Here is a 22,123-nt window from a genome sequence, read left to right on the forward strand (position 1 = left end):
AGCCAAGCCCCCCGACTTGAACTCTTCGCCTTTCCCTCCCGGGCAGCCTCGCGCGCTTTCTCTCTCTCATGTCTCCGCTCCAGCGTCGCAGCTGCGCCTCTGTTTCATCTCCGGCGAGGGAAGGAGCTGGGAAGAGGCAGCGCCGGGGCCAGATGTGCTGCGGGAAGGCTGTGAAAGCAGCCCCCGAGCCCCCCGGGGGGGCGGTCCCAGCCCCTGCAGCTGGGGAGCGCCGGGTTTGGGGCCGGGGTTCCCAGGTGCCGGGGGTGAAGGCCGGCCCCAGCTGGGACGGGGCGAGTTCCCACAACGCTGCTTGAGCCAAAAAACGGGGTCAGGGCCATGTCTGGTGGGAAAAGGGGTCTGCTCCCAGCACCAGCGGGCTGTGGGACCCTTCCCCAGCCGCCTGGGTGGATGGAGGCTCTGCAGAAGGAAGGCTCAGGTCAGCAGGGCCAGCGGCCAGACCCGTGCGTCCCCCCAGCTCCAGCTCAGCCTCCCACGGCTTCTCCCACCCCATGGATCTGGGTGGCTTCGCCCCAAAGCCCAGTGCTCGGTTCCCCAGGTATTATCAGAATATTTCAGGGAGCTCTGGGTGCCCAAAGCTTCAGCCAAGCTGGGATTTTCTCCAGGCCGGCCCCACAGGCCTTGGGGACAAGTGTCCTGCACACCTCCTGCCGCCACCATCCACAGAGGGAGGAGCGCCACCTCCTGACACTGGTGTCCTCTTACCCCTAGGTTCTGAGGAGGAGAAAATATTAAAAAAAAAAAAAAAGTATTTTTAGGGTTCCTCCCACCCCCCAACAGCAAACAACTACCCCTTCAGGAGCAAACCCATAAAAACCTGGCACTAGGTCCCCAGCTGAAACAGCTCCGACGGGCACCGAGCACCTCCAACACCGAGAGCACTTCTTCAGGATCGCCTCCTTTTTAATTAGGCGCTAATTTGACTAAAAATTCCCCCCGCTGCCATTACTGCTTGGAAATAAATTCACCAGCTCTCCAGCCAGCACTGGAGATTGCGCCACAAGGTGCCGTTTGGTAAAATGAGGAGGTTTGAAAGATTTTCTGGCAGGGTGGGATCACTCGTCATGGATTTTCATCCCCGACACCTCACCGCTCGGCCCGAGAATCCCAGTTCCCTCCGACACCCAACTGGTGGGATGAAAGCAGCAGGAAAACCTGCAGCTCCCAAAGCCGGTGCCTCGAGATGGGTAGAGGTTGGGAATGTTAATTTAGGGCTCTGCTCTACCTACCTGCCAATCTGAGGGAGATTTGAGGGGAAAAAAAATAGATAAACGGTGGTCGAGACCTCTCTTGTTACAGTTGGCTGCGACCAGCCAACAGGTTCATGTGTTAAATGAGGCTGACAGGGAGCCAGCCAGATCCTGCAGTCATGGAGTCTGGTTTCTAGGGCAACAAGGTAAATGTTTTCCCTCCTTCTCGCCACCTTTTAACTCTTAGAAGGTTCTTACACATCACCCCAAAAAAAGCATTTTCCCGCATCTGCTCGCTCGTTTCGATCAGAGCAAATAGCGTCACGCCGGGCTCGTCTGGGAGCAGCCCCGCGTGTCAACTCATTTGGCACGTAAATCGGCGGGGTTCTCGCCTTAATCGCTGCCTCCTCTCCAATTATGGGCAGCAAAGGCAACACCAGCGCAGTTATCTAAATTTACATGAGCCTCCAGTCAGGCTATGGCCCGCGGCACGGGTGATCTCACTATTGTGGCTGGAGGCACCCGAGCGCTTGGGACTGCGCTGCCTTTCTTGGTATAACACCACGGCTCCCATAAATGCAGGACTCACGCTGCTCAGCTCCGGTCCTGGGAGACACCGGGACACTCGGCTGGGAGCAGCAGCCAGACGGCCTCCTCAGCACAGGGGGAGGATTTTCAGCCAGGCGGTAATGCAACACCAGCAGCCCCCGCAGCTCTCCCTCCTCACGTTGCATTGAAATGCTCGGTGTCAGGATGAAAATGTCACCCTGCTCACCAGCAAGCCCACTCCCTATCACCAGGCAGTGAAGCCACACCTGCAGGGACAGGGAAGATTCAGGGGGATTTGGGGCAGATGAAACACCTCAGTAAATGGAAATGCTATTTCACACAGCTGTGTATAAACGCCTTGCTCTGCCCCAACACATTTGCTCTCTGAAAAGCGTACAAGCTGTCATTGTAGGAACCCTGTTAATATTTGGGTGTTGACATATGAGATTTGATCCTTTGGTTTGGCTGATCCCATGCATAAGGCCCGCAGGCAGAGTACCAGACTTGACGCAGCTATATATAAACCGAATGACAAAGTGAAATTCTTTAAAATCTTTATTTTTTGGTCTGAGAGCACGCAGGCCACAGAGCGCGAGATGGTTCCACGCATTAAGCTGCCTCCTCTTTTGCAATGCGATCTTTCTTGAGTGGTCCCTGGAGGAGAGAATAAATTATGTTAACAGCAGTCTATTGCACACTGATGACCACATCACATCCCAATTACAATGCTGCAATTTTTACTTAATTTCTCTCCTCTTGCTACAAATAAGTCTTCAATGACACCATCTGTTCCAAATCCCAAATCCCAACCCCACAGCTTCAGTGGAAAGCTGAACTTGGCACAGCCGGGGCTGCGCCGAATTAAGACTTCAATTTTAGTGGAGAATTGTTGGTGCCACCTAGCGGGGAAGCTCCTCTGCATCCACAGAGTATGGGATGACACGGAAAGGACACAAGTGACACAGAAAGGACACAGGGACTGCAGATTTGCCTTCCCAAGTGACAAACTGAGAGCACAGCACAGCTCAGCCCTGGGGCAGCCCAAAGGCTGAGCTACGAACTGCCATTAACCAAAAAATAGTGTGAAGTGCAACACCAAAATGTGCCAGATTTCAGAAGTGTCCTTACCATGAAAGACTTCTTTTCCTCGGCTGTCTGGAAGCGGCCGTGACCGAATTTGGAGGTTGTGTCAATGAACTTCAGGTCGATCTTCTCCAGGGCCCGACGCTTGGTCTGCACAAGCAGGGACTACAAGAGAGATGGCAGGTGAGCACAGCAGCAGCACCCTTTCTGCTCATCACCCCCATGGGTAACACCTCTTAAGTCACTCCAAACTCATGTTTCAGCTGCTAGGCACAAGGCACATTTGCTAATAATAAGCACATGTTCACAAACAGTCTTTCAGGCCTCTCTTTCTGGCTGGCTACACGAATCCCCACAGCCCAGACATCTGGCTCAGGGGCAGCGCAGCTGCTCCAAGCTGTTCCAGCCCACCTGACAGGCGTCTGCACAACTCACCTTGCGCAGGGTTAGGACCCTCTTCTTGGTCCCAACAACACAGCCCTTCAGCATGATGAAGTCGTTGGTCACCTCGCCGTAGTGGACGAAGCCTCCCTGAGCAGGGAAAGGACAGTCAGTGCGCGCTAAAAGGTGAGATTATGATCCCCTGCTTGCTTACTGCCCCATTTTCAGTGCTGCTTCTGCATCTTGGCCATTCCTACATTCACTCAAGTCCCCATTTCTTCTGTTACCTTTCCCTGAGCCAAGTTTCTCGCTGCTGTGTGACTTCTGCTGAGAGCAGCAGCAACACCAAGAGGCTGACGAAACAGCAGAGACTGCTTCCCTGGCTAAACGATTCCTTATTTACATGAGCATCGTTCCTAGGTTTGTAACATCCCTCTAGACTGCTGCCAAATACTAGATGCAGTAAGCACAAGTTGCACAAGTCAGTACCAAGAATGACTCAGCAGCAGCAGCACCACCTCCCACAGCAGCTTTTTTCCTCAAGAGCTCTTCATTGAATCATTTCGTATCTCATACCACGCCCATTTGCCTCCCAAAACTGCCACTCTCTCCACACGGCTGCGAGGACTCACCAGAGGGTTGATGCTCTTGTCAGACAAGTCATAATCAGTCGATGCGTTGTTTTTGATCAGCTTTCCATCCTTGATTTGGTAACCCTGACCAATCTTGTAGATCTAAAATGACAAGGACAGTAGGAACAAGGGTCAAGCATCAGTCAGAACACAAACAGTTCTGGTTTGGGATGAAGAGTATCTATTGTACTTGATAACGTGGGCATACAAGGATTTTATGGCTATCTGTTGTATATGGCTACAGTTACAGCCCCCAAAATGGCATTCAAGCCAACAGAGCTAAGCCACCAAAGCGAAAACTCTCCATTTATTCCCACTCCTGCAGTAAGTGATCCTGACCAGCTCCTGTTCCTTCCCAGCAGCTCGGAGGCACACACCTTACCTTCTTATTGATTTCAGTTCGATGGTGATAGCCCTTCTGACCAGCACGGGCCACGGAGAAGGCCACGCGAGCAGGATGCCACGCACCGATACAGGCCACCTTGCGCAGCCCCCTGTGAGTCTTGCGGGGCAGCTTCTTGGTGTGCCAGCGGCTGGTGACACCTGGAAGAGGAAACCAGAACAGTGTTGCTAACCCTTCTCAAGCTGGGATGCCGTTAAAATGTTCAACTGGAGCTTGAGACACCTTTTGAGCTGCTGTCCCTGGGCAAGAGAAGGGACACCCAGACCCAGCACCCAAGGAACTACCTGCTTTGCTTGACAAACCCACCCACAGCTCCCCACAGCCCTCCCCAGCTGTCCCGAGATTGTGTTCTCAGAAGGAAGGCAGCATGGAATGACTCCTCACGGATGTCAGGCGCTGTGCCCAGCGCTTATTCCATGGTCTCATCACCGAACTGTGACAGCAGCACCTCCTCAGCTCTGGGCCCATGCATTTGTGGCAACTAAAGGCCAGCATTTCATTAACAATTGAGCCCTGATGACAAAAAACCTCCATGTGGTTACCTTTGTACCCCTTGCCCTTGGTGACTCCGATGACATCTATCATCTCATCCTGGCCAAAGACAGTTGACACAGGCACCTGCTGCTCCAGCTTCTCCCGGGCCCAGTCCACTTTCTCAGCAACAGTGCCACCGTTCACCTGGATCTCCATCAGGTGAGACTTCTTCTGTCTCAGGGGAAGCAGGCGCATCTAGGACAGAAAGGATGAAATTTAGTTCCTCTTCAAGACAAACCTTGCATCAATTATCCAGGACCATTCTAATTCTGGCCTTATCTTTTTTTTTTTTTTTTTGGAACTGAATGTACCCTTTTTGTCTAGGCACTGGAAGTTAGTTGTATTTAATAGTTGAGTCCTAACTAGAGACCTTACATCACTTATAGCCAACTCAAAAACGGAATTACACCCCCAAAAAGACCTGGCAGAGCACTGACGGCTAGGGACACGCTATCGCTGCCTCTTGCAGTGGCCACAGCTGCCCTCAAGGCTACTCACTCACACTGTGTGCAGAATGAGGACTACTGGCACTTTTCACGTGCTCAAGTTACCACCAGACTGCCACGTGGGCAGAAGTCTCCCTTCTGAAGTGAAGCAAGCCTTGTGCTCGCAACCTTCGTTGTTTCTACTGTGTACCTGAGTCCTGCAGACACTTACCTGAGTGTGAGCCATGACTCTAATAACCTGGCAGTATTTCTTCATGCTATTGAAATCTTTCTCCAACTGCTTTTTGCCCTCCTCATCTTGCCATTTCTTGCAGTATTTGGTGAAGGCCTTCTTCTTGGACTTGTGCCTTCAGGAGCAGAGCAGAGACAAGGTTTGGCTAAGCCCTTCATCGATCCCCCCCGGAGGGGGGATGAGCGGAAGGAGCTGCCACCTTCGCCGCTTTGGGCTCATTGCCAGCTTCTAAGGAATCTTTTCCACTGGCAAGCGGAGCCTGGAGCTCATCAGGCAGAGGCAAGATTGCCAACGCTGAGCGGAGCTGCCATGAATCCCAAAGCACATTAATATTCACAGTACAGAAGACAAAAGACTGTAGAGAGATGTTGAACAATTAACAGAGTAACAGATCTTTAAAGCCATTGTGTCAGATGCTATCAGCTATCAGCTGCACAACACCCTTGGAAGCCTGAGCTACGCCTGACAGGTCGTCACTGTAACACCCGCGAGAATTATTGCGCTGCTCTGACGTCTTCTCGGCCTGCCAAGTTCATAAACAGGCTGCAGGCTCGAGACACGCTGGAGCCGTGCTCAGGCAAACGTGCATGTTTGGACCACAACAACAGTGCCTGGAACGGCAATCAGAACTAACACTCGTCTTCCCCTTTCCTGAGCAAACAAGGCCACAGTCAGGACTCGACGCTCATCAACAAGCGCCAGAGGCGATTTCCTTATGTCCGCCCGTCGAAGTTATCATCACGTGTAGCCTGCTGGGGAGAGCTCAGGCAAAAGCCAACGCTGTCACCCCCTCGTCTAGAATGACACTAACACTAAGCTGTCATCTTCCCAGAAACACTGCTCTAGCGTGGCATGCTTTTAGGCCAGGTCATGGAGGCCAAACTTTTAACTGCAGAAAAGCTGCACTAAAGTAACTTCCAACCCAGATAAAAACGAAGGTTAAGTCATGAGGCAAAAGTCCTGCTCTCTTACCAGTTCTTGTAGAAGCGCCGCTTACACTCATCGCTGATGTGCTCCGCAAAGATGGTCTTGAAGCTGCGGAGACCACGGGGGGTCTCCACATAGCCCACGACACCTACGATGACCATGGGAGGAGTCTCTACTATAGTGACTGCCTCAACCACCTCCTTCTTGTTCACCTCTGGAAGAAGACAAATACAACACGTCAAAAACAGCGTCAGCTGTTAAGCATCTTCTGCTCCTCCTCGCTCTCAAATCCTTCAGGTGAAAGGTTACGTGCCTCAAAATCTTTTCACAAAGGCAAAGATGATGCATGGCAAAACAACCTGCTGAAAGTGGCAATTTAGAGCCTCGAAGAAACTAGAGGCAGGCTCAGCGGGCTGCAGACAAAGCCTGATAAGCAAAATGGACAGCAGCCAGTAACAGAACTAAATCAGGACTTGACAATCAGCAAGGGAACACCAAAAGTGATCTACTCATGTCTACCCATAGAGACGAGGTCATCGCACATATTCTGAGTGCAGATAAAGCAAGACATCATGCTCTTGTGCAAGTCACTGCACATGTCAAGAGGACCATTAATAAGACTTCCACTCCCAAAGTCTTGCTGCTGGGACATCGTTCATGCTGTATATGGTAACAGGAGGATTTTGGGGTGCTTTATAGCCTGCCCGCCCACTCAAGAAATGCTTTGCATTGACTGAAGCCTATCTATCTAGAATTAAAATCCATAGCTACCTATGACCTAAAAGGCCATCTTTCATCACTTGTAAGAGAACATCTTCCTCCACGAGAGGAACATCAATACGTACTGGATCCAGGTCTGTCAACTTCGCGGACAATGTGGGTCATCCCAGCTTTGTACCCCAGGAAAGCAGTGAGGTGGACAGGCTTGCTGGGGTCATCTTTGGGGAAGCTCTTCACCTTGCCCCTGTGCCTGCTACTGCGCTTGCGGGGCAGGAAGCCCAGAGACCCATGCCTGGGAGCTGAGAACTTGCGGTGAGACTGGAAAAAAAAGAAAATAAATATTTAATGCCTGCTTCAAGGATTCACTTAACCCCATCTGAGGGCCAGCTGCCAGCTCTTATCTTTAGTGAAAGCTATATATAATGAAAGACTTTTTACATTCTTAAAATTTTTCTCCGTATCAACTACTTGGCTTCTGAAATCCATTATAATATTAGAATATAGTTTTTATTCCTTAACTACGCTTTTCCTAGTTTCCTCAATGTCCTGTTTCAGGCTCATTTTAAGAAACCACCGACTTGTTACGGAGACACACGTGCTATAACGTGGTCACAGGGCACCGCAAAGATTTCAGTACACCCTGTAAGTCTAGGGATAAAGAAGCACAAATAACCTTACAATATTTCAATAAAAGCCCCACAAAGACTTAATAATTCCCCGTGGGTAACACGCAGCCCCCCTCCCACCTCAGTTTAAGCAGCATCCCCCCGTTAAAAGCATCGCGACAAGCAGCAATGGAGGAAGCCCTTTCAGAAGGAATCCCCACAGAAGCCGCGCTATGCAGAGCGGCTCTGGAGCCATCCCAAACCATTTCCCCCCTCAGCGCCCCCCGCCGCCCCCCGGCCCCAAAATGAGCCCGGCGCCGCCTCGCTGAGGAGCAGAGGCGCAGCGGGATGGCGGCCGGGAGGCTGCCGGGGCCGGGATGGCGGCGATGGGCGGTGGATGGTGCGGCCAGGCCGCTGCGGGCCACCATCAGCACCCACCATCTTGTCCCCGCGCCGCGCCGGAAGGGCCGGGCCACCCCCCCGCCAGCCCTACTTGTAGGCGGCCCGCCCCCCGCCATGGGGCCGGGCTCTCGCGAGTGCGGGAGCAAAATGGCGGCGGGGGAGGGACTAGCGGCCATTTTGGGCATGGTAGCATAGGGGGATGGGGATGGGGGCTTCGTTTTGTCGCCCCCCTGAGGGGACATCTGAGCTCGGCCACCCATCCCCGTAGGGTTTGGGGTGGGGACATCGCTGCCCTGAGTCCCCTGCTCCTCTCCTGGCATTGAGGGTGGCAGCCACAGGTGGTACAAAAACCTGAGGCAGTGGGAGCAGCGCTGTGTGCAGTCTCCTCAAGCACACTCAGCATCTTCCCCTTGTCATATAATAAAAAGTTTTTTTCTAAAAAGCCAAACAAAATTAAAAAAAAAAATACCACTATAACCAACACCAAAACGTGCTTATAGCTGAAGGAAAGGACAATGTAGGTATCAGTGGGTGCCTCACTACATTCCTGTTTTTTAAGTTGTCTGCCAACCTAAACTAGAGTGGAAGGACCAAGGCAGAGGCGGGCTCGGCTCTGCTTACAGAAAGCTGCCCACGGTTGTCACAACATCGTCAAGTTTGGCTAGCCAGATCAGAAATCTGAATTGGCTGAATTTTGTGAATTAGTTTAGGATGCATTTGGTTGTCTTCCTTAGTGCCATGTGCTGAATGTGCTGGGCAGCCAACACTGAAGGCCTTAGGTAAGAGAAAGTGCATTGAAACAATTAAATCTTTCCTGGAATGAAGCTTCTGAGATGGAACCAGGAAAATATTACCTATTAAATGCCTTTCTTGAAAGTGTAAGTGCATACACTTCCAAGTAATAACAGGCAACGTTATCCTTTAGTCTTAAGAAAACAAAATTAATGGGGGGTACATAATAAAACACATGCAACTTCTTAAATAATTCCTTGGCTGTGTCATTTATTACGTTGTCCAATACAATATCCCAGTGTCATCTCTCAGATGTACATAGTGCTAGAGAGTTTGTAGCACTGCAGTCAACCTTCTCTTTTTTTTTTTTCTTTCTACAAAAAAAAAAACAAAAACAAACAACACAATATTCTTACTCAAAGCTGTGAGCGAATGCATGCCTCAGCAGAAAATCCTGACATAATATGTAGCTGTTTTTATTTAAAAGCTCCATAGTCATAGGGAACTGTAATGACTCAAAACATGCTTGACAAATCTCCACTTTAAAAAAGATATTAGACAACGTGAAAAAACACAGTAACAACAGAGAAAAGAAAACACACTATTTAAAAATTAATAAGCTAAAATAGGTTTTACTGCTAACATTGGCATCTGTTTTGCTTATATGCATATCTCAAAACATCAAAAGACATCAAATGAATTATTTCTTTCAGGGACATGTTCTCAAGCGGATTGCGTGTTCTTCAGGGACTGCGTCCCACTGTCTCTTTCCACGGTGCTTGGTACAGCACAGCTCCAAATTCAATTAGGGCCCCTCTGGATTGCTGCTGAATTAATAATAAACAATAACAGCAATGTAAGTGATAAAGTTATGCTGTGACAAGGGAACCAAAAATAAGACTTATGGTGGAACCTGTCGGAGATCTTGTCAGTTATGCTATTCACGTGTTATTTCTCTTGCTTCACGTACAACCGCTCTCGGCATAGCAATAAGCACCACGAAGACAAGCTCTGTCACGGGGTGATGCTGGATCTGCTCATGTCCGTGGCTTGCTTACGCAGGAGCTTGCACAGAAACATCTCTTTAGCATAGGGGCGAAGCAGAGATGAAACCTGAACAGGGGGGGAGCTGAAGGACGGCAGATAAATTATTCACTCTCCTTCCTTTGGCACAAGGAAATCGGATAGGACCAGACCACAGAAACTCTCTCAGACTTCTCTAGACCTGAAATTGCGTGAGTGCCATTGCAGGATAACTGATTTGACACGCGACTCCAGCTGAGACATGCCCTGAAGCGTCTCTGAGCCCCGGTGCGGGGCTGTAGCGCTTTCCCTCGGTGTCAGCAAGCAGAGCCCTGGCATCCATTGGAGTTTCCTTTTTTAATCCTGAGGGATACACAGACAGCAGGAACCAGTCACTAATTAAAGTAATAAAAGTCAGTTTGTTTGTGCTTTTCACACTTTTTACATATTTAAGAGATGCAGGAGGACACCTAGCCAGGTGGACGATAAACCAGCAGAGCTGGGAGCATCCAGGAGGCCCCTGGCACTGCAGGGAGATCAGGGCAAAGCCCTGTGCTGGCAGTGTCCCCAGGGCCGGATGCCTCCTCCCTACAGCACACGAAGCCATCCGAATTCCCACCGCTGGGATGCTGATCGGTGCAGTGGAAGGGCTGCATGTTACGATTGTATCAAGTTACTGCAAACATTAATGAAATAGTTGAAGCAAACACCTTCCGACAGAGCCAAATCCTGCTGCCAGCTGTGCAGGTGTAGCTGAGAGCTAAGGTGTTCAGTGCAGGAAGGCAACTTACCCATCTAGTGTGAAAGAAAAAAAAAGGGGATGTTCTGTTTGGAGGCCCCTTACGGATGTTTTCTGAGGAGGATATTTCATTGCCTGCCTGAACGTGGGGCAGGAGGGCTGAGGGTCTGGCCATGCAGCTCGTCTTCCCAAACATGTGAAGTGGGATATGAAGTGGGACTGTCCATCCTCTGTCTGTCCCCAACCTGCCCCATGAGAAGGAGCAATAGTTGCTCACAGCTATTGGGCAACCAAAGGCCAGGCTTTAATTGCTCATTTATCTCCCCTAGGCTTGCCTCTAGCTCCTACACCCAGCTCTGGCGTTGCAGGGCTGGGTCACAGACTGCCAATAAAACAAATTCAAGCTTGGGCAGGACGAAGAGGTGCCGGAGCGAGCTGAGCACGTTCCCCACGGAACCGGTCTGCAACCTGCTGGTTGTGTTGCTTCGTCAGCCTTTGAGCTCAGTTTTTTTAGCAATAAGGAGCCGGGGATGTCCCATGGTTTGCCTGGTGGAAATATGGTGTGGAGCAAAGCTGGGCTTTGGCCATGCCCAAGCTGGCCTCAATACCAGGCAGCCTCAGATGTCACCCCGACGTGATGTTCCTCACCTAATCTCTTCTTCAGGATGGAAACCACGGTGTGGGCACCTCGCTGGAGGATGCGACGTCCCCTAGGTGCCCCCTGGAGCATCCCCAAACCTCACCCTGGCCCCTTGGGATGGGGCTGCCGTGCGCTCTGCACTCCAGGCTGGAGCCAGCTGGGTGCCTCCTTTGGGGAGCATCAACCGGAGAGCCTCAAACCCCAAATATCAGTGGGGTCGTGCCAGTAAGGCGGTCACACGTGGGACCACAAGACGGGAGCTGGCTGGGATGCTCCGCAGCCTCACCCACGTGCCCTGCACCACCTCCAACTGAAAATAAATAAATAAATAAATAAATAAAAATACAGAAAAAAAAAAAAACACACGGAGGGGGAGGAGGGGAGGGAAGGGGGAGCGCTCCCGCGCGGCGCGCCCCCGCGGCGGCGGCGTGAACGCGCCCGGCTCGTGCCCGCGGGCGCGGCGCTGCCCGGCTCGGCTCGGCGCGGCTCGGCACGGCCCCGCCATGGACGGGGGCGCCTTCGGAGCGGGGAAAGCCGGCGGCGCCTTCGACCCGCAGGCCTTCCTCCGGCAGCCGCACACCCTGCTGCGGCTCCTCTCCTGGGTGAGCCCGGCGTGGGGACCGGGATGGGAACGGGGCTGGGAACGGGTTGGGAACGGGACGGGCTCGGGGGAGGACCCCCCCCCCCCCCCCCAGCTGCAGGGCTGGCAGGCGGCACGGTGCTCACCCCCCTGCACATCCACACCTATATATATACATATATATAGGTTATATATACATACACCCTTATTCTCTATATATACAATACCCTTCCCATATGCTAGATCCTCTAAATCGCTGCCTGTGCTGTACATTGCGTAATATATCCCATTATTCCCACTGGGACGGCTCTCTGCATGGTGCTATAATATTATCCATGAGCTATCCGCTGCCTGCACCTATGGGGGTCCGCACCGCTGTGCCTCCCCGCACACCTCCCCCTGCACACACATCCAGGGCTATGGGTGTTTGGCTATCTCCTGTGGCCATATTTCCATATATAACACATCCACGCGCGTGTATCGCATCGGTGCGTGCACGCAGCCCTCCCTACATCCCTGATATAGCGGGGAGAGCTTTGGGGTCTCGCCCCTGGGGTGATGCCGCAGGGCGTGCGGGGCTTGGTGGTGCCTGGGCGAGCTGCTGGGGGGCTCTGCGCTTCCCTGTCTTGCTTTTCCCTGCAATGTTTGCCCCCCATCCCGCCCTACGCCAGCGCGTCCCCGCAAGAAGGTCATTGGGATTAAGGGAGCGAGCTGCAGCGGGCAGCCGGCGCGGGAGAGATTGAGGTCTGGGCCGGGAGCAGGGGAGGGAGGGCAGGGAGAGGGAGCCGGGGGACACATGCGCACCGGAGGGGGAGGCGCGAGCTGCCTGAAATGGGAAAATAAAATAAAAATAAAATGCAGCGAGCGGTGCGAGGGGAACGGGGTGGCCGTGGGGGGTGCTGTCCGTCCGTCCGTCTGTCCGCGGGGGTCGTGACTCGAGGCTGGCTGGAGAGCTGCTAGATGGCTGGGGATGGGATTAACGTTTCGGGGGTGGTCTGTCCATCTGTCCATCCGTCCGTCTGTCTGTCCGGGCTTGTTTACAGGGGGACGCCTGACCCCCTTCCCCAAGCGGGCAGAGCGAGGGTGATGGACGCGGGGTGACCTACAAAGGCTCGCCTGCCTCTAATCTCTGGGACAGAATTTCCTCTTTCTCCCTCTCTGCCTTCTTCTTTTTCCTTTCTTCTTATTTTTTTTTTTATTCCCCTCCTCTGTGACTTCATTCGAGCACTGCAGGGTTCTGGCTTCCCAAAGGTGAGGCAGAGAGAGAGCAGGAAATATGGATTTTTTTATTTTTTTTGGGGGGGGTGGCACCTGCTCTGCTCCAGAGTGTCTCAGGTGCTGTCGGGTCACCCTCTGAGCTCAGCCCCGTGCTCCCCAGGTCCCCCCAGCAAGGAGCACGTCCCGGGGACCAGCCTGTCCCTGCCACCCCACGGTGTTTCCCCATCTCTGTGGGTCTGACCTTGACAGAGGACAGATTGGGATTTACCCCAGGTGCTGTGGGATGGACCTGTGGGAACTCGTGTCCTGATGTAGGAGCTGGAACTGCTGCAGGTCAGCAAGGGACCCGGCATTCACCTTTTTTCACCCCAACAACAGGTTCCTCCCTGTGCTTTTCCACTGGTTTCGTCTGGTCTCTCCTGCTGAGCACCCCTCCCTCCCCACAGCCAGGGGAGGCTGCCCCCAAATATTTAGTCATGATTATTTTATTTTTCCTCAAAACTTGAGTCCCAGAAAGATCCTGATGGGTGTTGAAGTCCCGTCTCAGGCTGTCACAAGGGGCCCTTATGGCCCCTTCCATAAATCAGCTGAACTTTGCTCAAAAAAAATAATGGTTCGTGGTTGTTTCACCCTTCTCACTCCCTCTGGGAGAGATTTCAGATGCTGAGATGCTCGGGGCCATCAGGGCAAATCTATTCACGGCTGTTTTTTTTTTTTTTACCCATTTCTTTCCATGCTCTTATGCCCTTCGGTTTCAATGGTGCTGCTCCCTCCCTGCTCTTCTCCCCCGGGTGCATTTACAGGCGGCGAGCGCATCCGCACTTAGCCCGCGAGCTGAACCCTTCTGTCGACGAAGGGCTCGTCCTCGCCGTGCTGTCTCAGGAGCCTTCCCTTCCCACCCCAGGACCTAATGGAAACGCTTTGATGCCTCCTCACATCTCACGTGCCTTTCGCCTCGCTGTGGCTAGCCGGAGACTCCTTTTGGCCGGCTGCATGTGACGAGCTTTCACTAAGAGCAGAATATCTTTACGGTGGCTTCCCGAGGCAATGACCTTGTGCTGGGGCCACTCCGTGTGTTAGAAGACAGTCCCGAAACCCGAGTGTGTATGGCATTTTACCAGCGGGCAGCAAAGCTGGCTCGTGCCCACGGGGCTTGCAGCCTGATCCAGGCAGTGCTTTGGTGCTTCGGAGGGCCTGGGGCTGTCCCTGCCGCTGAAATTCCCGGCTTTGAGGGTCTGCAGCAGCTCGTGCCCTCTTCCTCCTCTCCTTCATGTGCTTTTTGGTCAGTGGCTGCGTGGTGTTGGCAAGCGATAAAAGGAAAGCGGCCTCTGCTCTGAGCCAAGCTCCGGGCATGGCTCCTCACGAGGTCCCCTTCGCGTGGGGACCCCTTTTTAAGCTCCACTGGGGCTTTTTGGGGTCGGTGCTGGTGGGAGAGGGCAGGCAGTGGATGCGCACAGCCCTGGTGCGCAGCAGGTTGTGCTGTGCCCAGCCTGACATGTCCAGGAAAGACCTTGGAGCTCCCAAACGTGGGTAGCAGAAGGGTTAATTGCTGCCAAGCCGGGCGTGAAAAAGAGCTGGCTGGGGAGGAGAGCCTGCTGGGGATCCCAGGGCAGGAATTAAGGATGCAGGAATTAGGGATGTGGAGCCTCTCCCCCTCCCCGCATCACCTGCTACAGCTCAGCCCCGGGGAAGCCGGTGCCATGTGGCTGGCGGCCAGGGAAAGGGGCTGGAGGTTAACGCCACCCGTTTTGGGGGAATTTAGGGCTGTGTCCCCCCTGCCAGCACAGGGGGGGATGCCCCAGGGTCAGGGCTCGTCAGGACAGCGCTGTGCATGCAGTGCCAGCAGCGGGGGACAAACAGAGGCCTCCTGCTTCCCAGCTGCTGGTCCCACGCGTACCAAAAGCTGTGTGTTTTCTTCAAAACGAGCTAAACACACGGAGATTTAACGATGATGATGATGATAATAATAATCCATGGCTGTGCAGGGCTCTCCAAAGCTTTCCAGAAACCGCGGCTGAACGCAAATGAAAACCCCCTCATCTCTGCCAGGCCGGCATTTGATATCTCCCTTGTCCTCGCATTTTTAAATAGATTTATTCCTGGTTGCTGCCAGATCAGGCACAGGAGAGGTTATTGCCTCCTTCTGCCCGAGATGGATTTGATTTGAAGTCCCGCAAGCCATATTATGTCCCCAAACCGTTTCCTTTCCCTAATGGAATAAACCGGAGGGGCTGGGGAGGGGGAGAGGAAGCAGGCAGGGCAGCAGAGCCCACGGCCGCAAGCCAAAGCAGCCTCATCCCTGATAAAAGGATCCCTGGTGGGGATTTTAGGGAAGGACTTATGGCAAATTCCTGGGAGGAGGTGCAGGAAAATCCTAGCACAGCGCCCGGAGGCCCATCACATGATGCCCGGGGCTGGGGATGGGCAGCGCACTGGGGACCTCACATGATGCTCAGGAGTTTGTGCCTGGCCGGAGCAGATTTCTGCGGCCAGAAAAAAGAGGTCTTTCATGGGGGGGATGTGGTTTTCTGGGTTTTCTGTCCGCTCGGCACGTTGTAAGCCTTCACACCCCTGTAACAGCCCCTGGGAAAGTGGGGCAGGAAAACTCTCAGCCTCCCCCCGCCTCCCCCCGCAGTGCCCTAGCATTACGTTCATTTTTTTTTCAGCTTCTCCAGGTGCCTCAGTTAAAACACACGAACAGGCACCTCCAAAGAGCTGTCACACCTGCCCGGCTGATGTTGCTCCCGAAGGCCTAAGGAAACCTGCCCAACCTAAAAATCCGGTTACTTTAAGCCCCGTCGAGTTTCTTCAACAGCCTCGCCGAAGAAATGAGGCCACCCCAAAAGCAAAACGCCTGCCTGGTTGTCGCGACCATGCACAGGGAAGGAGCAGGGGAGAGGTCCCCAACAAGAGCGCTGTGCTGCTGTGGGTTAAATATTCAGCAGTTCAGCCTCCTGCTGGGAAATTTCGGGGGTGGGGGTGTCCCTCTGGTCTTGGGCACTCAGCTGTTCCTTTAGGAAGTGCTGATGCAGGCAGGTGTGAAGGGACGGAGGCGAAAAGGAATTATTCTGCTGCTTGTGCTCGGTGAGAGCCCTTCCAGGTCAGCGGCAAACCAGGAGATAAGAGCCCAGAGAGGACGTGTATCATGGTAGGAACAGAGTAACCAGAGGCATCTCCGGGGAGAGGCTGTTGCAGAAGTTCACTCATCCCAAAATGAGCAAGCAGAGACTCAATACGGAGTGTTGCAAGGCTTGACCTGACTCAGGGAGTCGACACTTTACCATTATTGAGCCCTGAAGCAAAAATGAACAGCAGGCTAAGCCTCTTTTGAGGCTATTTCTCCTTTTCCAAGTGAAGCCCTGCTTTCCATCTAAGGCTGCAGAAAGCCAGGCACCCGTTTTGTAACCTCAATATCAGGAGGGTGTTTCAGGTGGCAGTGTCAGCCCTGGCAGCACCTGGACTTCACTTCGAGCAGTCTCTTGGCCCTCTGGGCGGTCGGAGGAATACAGCATGTACAGCCCAGCCTGCCATTAACTGCAGGAGACCTCCTGCTGAAAGACCCCGCGTGTAACTGCCTGCGACTTGCTGCCTTCCTAAACCACTCAGACTGAAATCTCGAGGACCAGACCTTTGCTTTGGGCTTAAGAGGTTTTTATTGGCTTGTGTTTTTCATGGGCAATTTGAGCAAAGTGTGATCAATTTTGATTTTCAAGGAGGAGGAAGAGGAGGAGAAACCAGCTGTTTAATCTCCTATCTTGGAAACCTCTTGCTGACTTTCAGAGAACCCATTCAGTCCCGATGCTTAGGGGCACCACCTCCCAGCTTTGTTGGAGTGCAGCGGTGTGTCAAAAACACGCTCGACATCAGCCACACATGCGGGACCAAATTATGAGCTTTTGAGTGAAAAAAATATACTGGTGTTAGTAGATACGTGTTAGAGCTTGGCAGCTGAAACGTGGACACCGATGAGGGCTGTCAGGGTTGCTCTTGATGCTCTCGGTCAAACAGCAGAGACTGTGGGACTGGGGCATCCACCAAGGGTCTCGAGATGCCCTGCAAAGAAAAACCTGCAAGTGCCACCTTCATCTTCCTCTCCTCCTCCTGCGGCTGCTGTTTGGTTGAGATGAAGGAGTGGGGCTGCCGTAAATACCTCTCTGCCACAATGAGCCTGCCGTGTCAGAGAGGGCTGGCCTTGCGGCAGGTGACAAAGGCTAAGTCAGTGAGCGAAGATTAAACTGGCAGCTGCGGATTAGGGCCTTCCTACCTGGCCTCATCCTTAATTCTGCCTGGTTTAAAATAACACACAGCAGGTAGGGAGTGCTGATGGGGGCCCTTCTCCTGCAGCTGTGATCAGATTTTGGCGTTAGCCACGGTGACGGCGAGTGCTAGAGGCAGAAATCTTGCCAAAGGTGATCCCGGCAGTAAATGGGCAGGGGAGCAAGAGATGTGGTGAGCTGGGAAGAGAGGAGAAGGAGGGAAGGTACCCATCCTCTTAGATCTTCTAAATGGCTGTAAGAGGTGATAAAATGCTTTTAAAAAGAAGTAAAAAAGCCCAAGCAGAGGGGCAGGAGATGTGCAAGGGGGTGGGGAGAGCGGGAGCCCAGCAGGTCAGCAGGAGGAGCTGGGGCTGTGGGAGGGCGAATGGGGAAAAGAGCTCGGCAGCTTCATGGATAAAACTGGAGAACAAATGCGTGGTGGAAACAATGACTTCCTAGAAGGGAAAGGAGTGGGTAGGAGGAAAAGTGCAAAGTAAGCAGATTGCAGCTGCTGGTAGCTCCTGCATGCAGGCGCCCGCGCCAAAGCCTTATCCGAATTCACACTCCACGTCACCTCCCCATGTGTCCACGGGAAGCCGCCCTTCCTCCGGGCTGAGGCTGCTTTACATCTGTTTGGATCAAATGGATGGAAAAAAAAAAAAAAAGCATCCAGAAGTCCCCTATTTTGAGCTAATCCTCTGAAATAAAATACAACTCCCCGGGGCCACGGTCCAGGCGAGGCTGTGGGACAGGAGTGACGCTGGTGGAGAGCGGCCACGCTTGCAGGAGCAGGTCCAGAGGGGGCTTGCCCTGATGTGCCTCCCACCTCTTTCCCCCTCTAGGTGTTCTCCATCGTGGTGTTTGGCTCCATCGTCAATGAAGGGTACGTGAACCGCGTGGACGACTCGCAGGAGCACTGCATTTTCAACCGCAACCGCAACGCCTGCAACTATGGCATCACCGTGGGCGTCCTCGCCTTCCTCAGCTGCCTTCTCTACCTGGCTCTGGATGCCTACTTCCCGCAGATCAGCAGCGTCAAGGACCGCAAGAAGGCAGTGCTCTCCGACATCGGTGTCTCGGGTGAGCTTCCTGGCACGGCGCTGCTCTGCTCCTCCCCACCAGGTGCCAACCTGGACGCCCAGCTCCCTGCTACCGAGCCCCTTTCCCATCCCCTGTCCCCAATATTGAGGATATCTCAGCAGCTTTCCTCAGGATAAGGGTTTTCATCGCTGCTGAGCTCAGCAGAGGCCAGTTGTGCGCCTGCGGGCTGGCTGCTCCTCCTGCGGCTCCCTTGGAAGGAGCTGCTCTTCACTCGTCCTTGCAGGACAGGGTCGTGAAGCTGTGGTGGTTGCTCTTGTACTGAGAGCCAAGTGCAGGTCCTGTGATCAATCCAAGCACAAGCAAACAAAACCTCCTCCCGCTGAGTCTCCTGAGGTACCTTCTGCAGGCACCTATCGTCACCTAGATGGTTTAGCTGTCCGTGAACCTGCTCACTGAGCTTAGAAAGCCTGCACAGGCTGAATTTGGCCCAGCCTGCAGTGCACTGGTGGGTCTCGTCGGGTTGCAGTTTCCAGAGAAACGCGATGTGTTTGTGATTTGCCCTTACGTGCCTTCTTGATCTCTCTCCCCTTCCCCTTTGGCGTGCTGCTGGTGGCCCATCCCAGCCTTTTGGGCATTCCTGTGGTTCGTTGGCTTCTGTTTTCTGACCAACCAGTGGCAAGCTTCCAAAGCAGAGGACAACCCGATGAACGAGGGAGGGGATGCAGCCCGAGCAGCCATCACCTTCTCCTTCTTCTCCATCTTCACCTGGGTGAGTAGAGAAGCCCTGACATCGGATCAAGCGTCCTCTGCAGCGTGTTAGCCTGTGGGGAATGGGAGGTGGGTGGCTCTGGGATCCCAGAAGGAAAAGCAGGAGGAGAAGTTGCTGAAAGGGAAACCTGGTGTGGTGGTTTCACACTGATGGCTCTGCCATGCTGCTCTATCACTCCCCGTCCCAAAAAGAACAGGGGCAGAAAATATGATAGAAAAGGGCTCATGGGTTGAGATAAGGACAGGGAGATCACTCACCAAGTGCTGTCGTGGGCAAGACAGACTCAGCATGGGAAAATTGATATAATTTATTACCTACTGCTAGTAGGTTAAAGCAGAGAACTAGTACCACGGGGTCCATCCCCCAGGAGCAAACTGCTCCAGCACGGGTCCCCCACAGGCAGCAGCTCCCCCCAGACCCCTGCTCCTGTGGGGGCTCTCCATGGGCCGCAGCCTCCTCCAGGCCACATCCACCTGCTCCACTGGGGGCTCCTCCACCCACGGGGGGGCTGCAGCGTGGAGATCTGCTCCGTGTGGGACCCATGGGCTGCAGGGGGACAGCCTGCTCCACCAGGGGCCTCTCCACAGGCCACAGGGGAATTTCTGCATGGCTGGAGCACCTCCTGCCCTCCTGCTGCATGACCTTGGTGCCTGCAGGGCTGCTTCTCTCACATTTCTCACTCCTCTCTCCCAGCTGCTGTCTCACAGCAGATTTGTTTCCCCCTTCCTTAAATCTGCTCTCCCAGAGGCCCAACCAGCGTCTCTCTCTGGCTTGGCTCTGGCCAGCAGCGGGTCCCTTTTGGAGCTGTCTGGAGCTGTCTCTGCCCTGACATGGGGCAGCTGCTGGGCTCTGCTCACAGAAGCCACCCCTGCAGCCCCCCACTACCAAACCCTTGCCACGTAAACACAATACACCTGGGAAGCAAGGAAACCAGAACGTATGTGGAAGGAGACCTCACAGAGACTCCAGTCAATAGTGTCCTTGACAAACCTCCAGGATGACCTTGTGCAAGCCAGCCTCCCCAGGCATCATTTCCCCGCACATGAAAGGATTTTAACAGCCCTTTCAGCTCATCGATGCTAAGCAGAGAAAGGAGCTCCAGAACAGGGGTTCAGCGCTCTCCCTTCTTCATCCCAATGAAAATTGCTTGGTGGCCACAAGAGGCTGCGGCCACATCCCTCCCAGCTTGGGAAGCAGGCTGCACCCATGACTGCAGCTCTACTCGGGAATGGCTTTTTCAGAAGATGACTGCAGGCTTTTTAGACTTCCCGGCAATCCCTTGTTCCCCGTTCAGTATAAATCCCCCCTGTGATTCTCATCCCATCTCTGAAAGCACTGAGTCCTCGTAGCTTTATCTCCTGTGTTGGGCAAGGGCTGGTAGGAAGGGTGCCGAAAGGCAACGAAGCTGTCAGAGAGGGAGGGGGGCTGCCAAACGCTGAGCACCAGCCAAAATGACAGCAGGGACCAGGGGCAGCACCGTGACCCCCTTCCACAAGCCAAGCCCCTTGCTCGAGTGCTGCCAAGGGCAAGCAGCAGTGTCCCTTGAGCTCCAGCACAATGTGTTTTGTTTTTTTTTGTTTTTTTTTTTCTTAATTTCAGTCAAATGCTCTGGTTTGTTCTTACTGATTCTCCTCCCCATGCCTTTCTCTTTCCTCACAGGGCTTCCTCACCTTTCTGGGTTTCCGGCGACTCAGGGACATTACTTTTCAGGAGGAATACAACACGCTGTTCCCCAACTCCCCGTCCTTGCTGCCATAGTGCCCCTCACTGGTGGCGAGCCTGGGGGCAGGGACAAGGGGTGCAGATGAAGGAGGCTGTCGAGCAGTCGGCTCCAACGCTCTGACCACGGGCGTTTGTTCGCGTGTTCCTCCTCTGCCCCTTCTCTCCCTCACCCGAACTAATGCTGTGTAACACTTGTGCCTTTCTTTTGATGACTGCTCAGACCTAATATTTCAGCCAGGAGATGCCTTCTGCCCCCACCACTGTATCTTCTCCATTCCTCCCAGCCCTCATTCCCCAAACTCTTCCCCGTGGGGCAGTTCCGTGACCTGCCAAACCGCTCAACTCTGTCGGGGATGCCCTGAGAAGACGAGATGTGCCTGTTGGGGTCTGCGATGCTGAGCCCCATGCCCAGGCTCCCTGCTGGCCACCCCGTTGCAGCTTGTCCCTCTTCTCCTTGCCACGGAGCTGGTGCCTTACGCAGGGCAGCCTGAACCTGGACAGGCGTCGCGCACTAACCCGTAACCACTACTAACCCTCCTTTTGTTTGTTTCTCTCTCTCGGTACGTTCCCCTCTCTCTCTCCCGTCCCCTCTCTGCTTCCCGTCTCTCCCCGTCCCCCCTTGAAGGTGGGCCAGGCGTTCCTGGCGTATCAGCGCTTCCGGCTGGGCGCCGACTCGGCCCTCTTCTCCCAGGACTACATGGACCCCAGCCAGGACTCCGGCATGCCTTACGCTCCCTACACGAACGAGGAGGATGCTACGGACGCGGTGGGGACGTACCAGCAGCCTCCTCCGGCAGATGCTTTCGACACCGAGACACAGGGGTACCAAACGCAGAACTACTGAGCCGCCGATGCCCCTTCCCCGGCCCCTTTCCCTTCTGCCCCCTTTCCCACTGCCGGCAGCAAGCCGAGGCACAAACCAGACACGTGCGTAGCGGCACAAGAGGTGGCTCTCAGCTATGCTCCAGCCTTCTGGGTCATCTGTTTTTATTTATTGTATTATTTTTTTTTTTAAAGAAAAAGGGTTCCCCATCGCCTCTTCCCTCTCCTCCCCCCAGAACTACCGGCCAGCACCAACATGTCCCAAAATCTGTCACCGAGGGAGGTCCCCCCCTTCGCTCCTCTCCCTCCTTCAGTGGGGCAGGGGGGAAGGATGCTGGGGGTGGAAGGGAAGAGGTGTTCCTAGGCGAGGCGATGCTGCTCCATGCTGCAGGAGATGCGGGAGCATCCGAATTGGGCCCGAGGGCCTGTTGGCTCAGGGAGGGGAGGGTGGAAGGGGGG

General features: G+C 53.8%; 2 protein-coding genes and 1 non-coding gene across 4 annotated transcripts; 1 reads left to right on the forward strand and 2 right to left on the reverse strand.

Annotated features, from left to right (window-relative positions):
- Window positions 1-2,294: 2,294 nt before the first annotated feature.
- On the reverse strand, window positions 2,295-8,310 carry RPL3 (ribosomal protein L3). Its single transcript, XM_068666514.1, has 10 exons — window positions 8,159-8,310; window positions 7,241-7,433; window positions 6,441-6,609; window positions 5,448-5,583; window positions 4,799-4,985; window positions 4,236-4,396; window positions 3,854-3,955; window positions 3,276-3,371; window positions 2,886-3,005; window positions 2,295-2,411 (listed from the first exon to the last, which is right to left on the reverse strand). The coding sequence occupies exons 1-10, from the start codon at window positions 8,159-8,161 to the stop codon at window positions 2,367-2,369; spliced, it is 1,212 nt and encodes a 403-aa protein (XP_068522615.1). The 5' UTR covers window positions 8,162-8,310; the 3' UTR covers window positions 2,295-2,366.
- On the reverse strand, window positions 4,601-4,693 carry LOC137850387 (small nucleolar RNA U83B). The gene has a single exon (XR_011092529.1). It is a non-coding gene; the product is annotated as a small nucleolar RNA U83B (small nucleolar RNA).
- A 3,366-nt stretch (window positions 8,311-11,676) lies between the features above and the next one.
- SYNGR1 (synaptogyrin 1) lies at window positions 11,677-21,852 on the forward strand. 2 transcript variants are annotated; one of them, XM_068666524.1, is made up of 4 exons: window positions 11,677-11,858; window positions 18,153-18,390; window positions 18,975-19,120; window positions 21,468-21,852. In XM_068666524.1, the coding sequence occupies exons 1-4, from the start codon at window positions 11,760-11,762 to the stop codon at window positions 21,684-21,686; spliced, it is 702 nt and encodes a 233-aa protein (XP_068522625.1). In that variant the 5' UTR covers window positions 11,677-11,759; the 3' UTR covers window positions 21,687-21,852. The 2 variants fall into 2 exon arrangements, with proteins under 2 accessions (XP_068522625.1, XP_068522636.1); XM_068666535.1 differs by having other exon boundaries at window positions 11,678-11,858; window positions 20,780-21,610.
- Window positions 21,853-22,123: the final 271 nt, after the last annotated feature.

This window comes from Anas acuta, chromosome 1 (assembly GCF_963932015.1).
Source record: "Anas acuta chromosome 1, bAnaAcu1.1, whole genome shotgun sequence".
Taxonomy (NCBI): domain Eukaryota; kingdom Metazoa; phylum Chordata; class Aves; order Anseriformes; family Anatidae; genus Anas; species Anas acuta.

Excerpts from the sequence above, each read along its gene's own strand:
- RPL3 (XM_068666514.1), bottom strand. Across the intron at positions 4,986-5,447 it reads GAGTCATGGCTCACACTCAG|ATGCGCCTGCTTCCCCTGAG; the intron begins GTAAGTGTCTGC and ends TTTCTGTCCTAG. Across the intron at positions 3,956-4,235 it reads GAACTGAAATCAATAAGAAG|ATCTACAAGATTGGTCAGGG; the intron begins GTAAGGTGTGTG and ends TTGTCATTTTAG.
- SYNGR1 (XM_068666524.1), top strand. The coding sequence starts at position 11,760 with ATGGACGGGGGCGCCTTCGGAGCGGGGAAAGCCGGCGGCGCCTTCGAC. Across the intron at positions 11,859-18,152 it reads TGCTGCGGCTCCTCTCCTGG|GTGTTCTCCATCGTGGTGTT; the intron begins GTGAGCCCGGCG and ends TTCCCCCTCTAG. Across the intron at positions 19,121-21,467 it reads TCTTCTCCATCTTCACCTGG|GTGGGCCAGGCGTTCCTGGC; the intron begins GTGAGTAGAGAA and ends CCCCCCTTGAAG.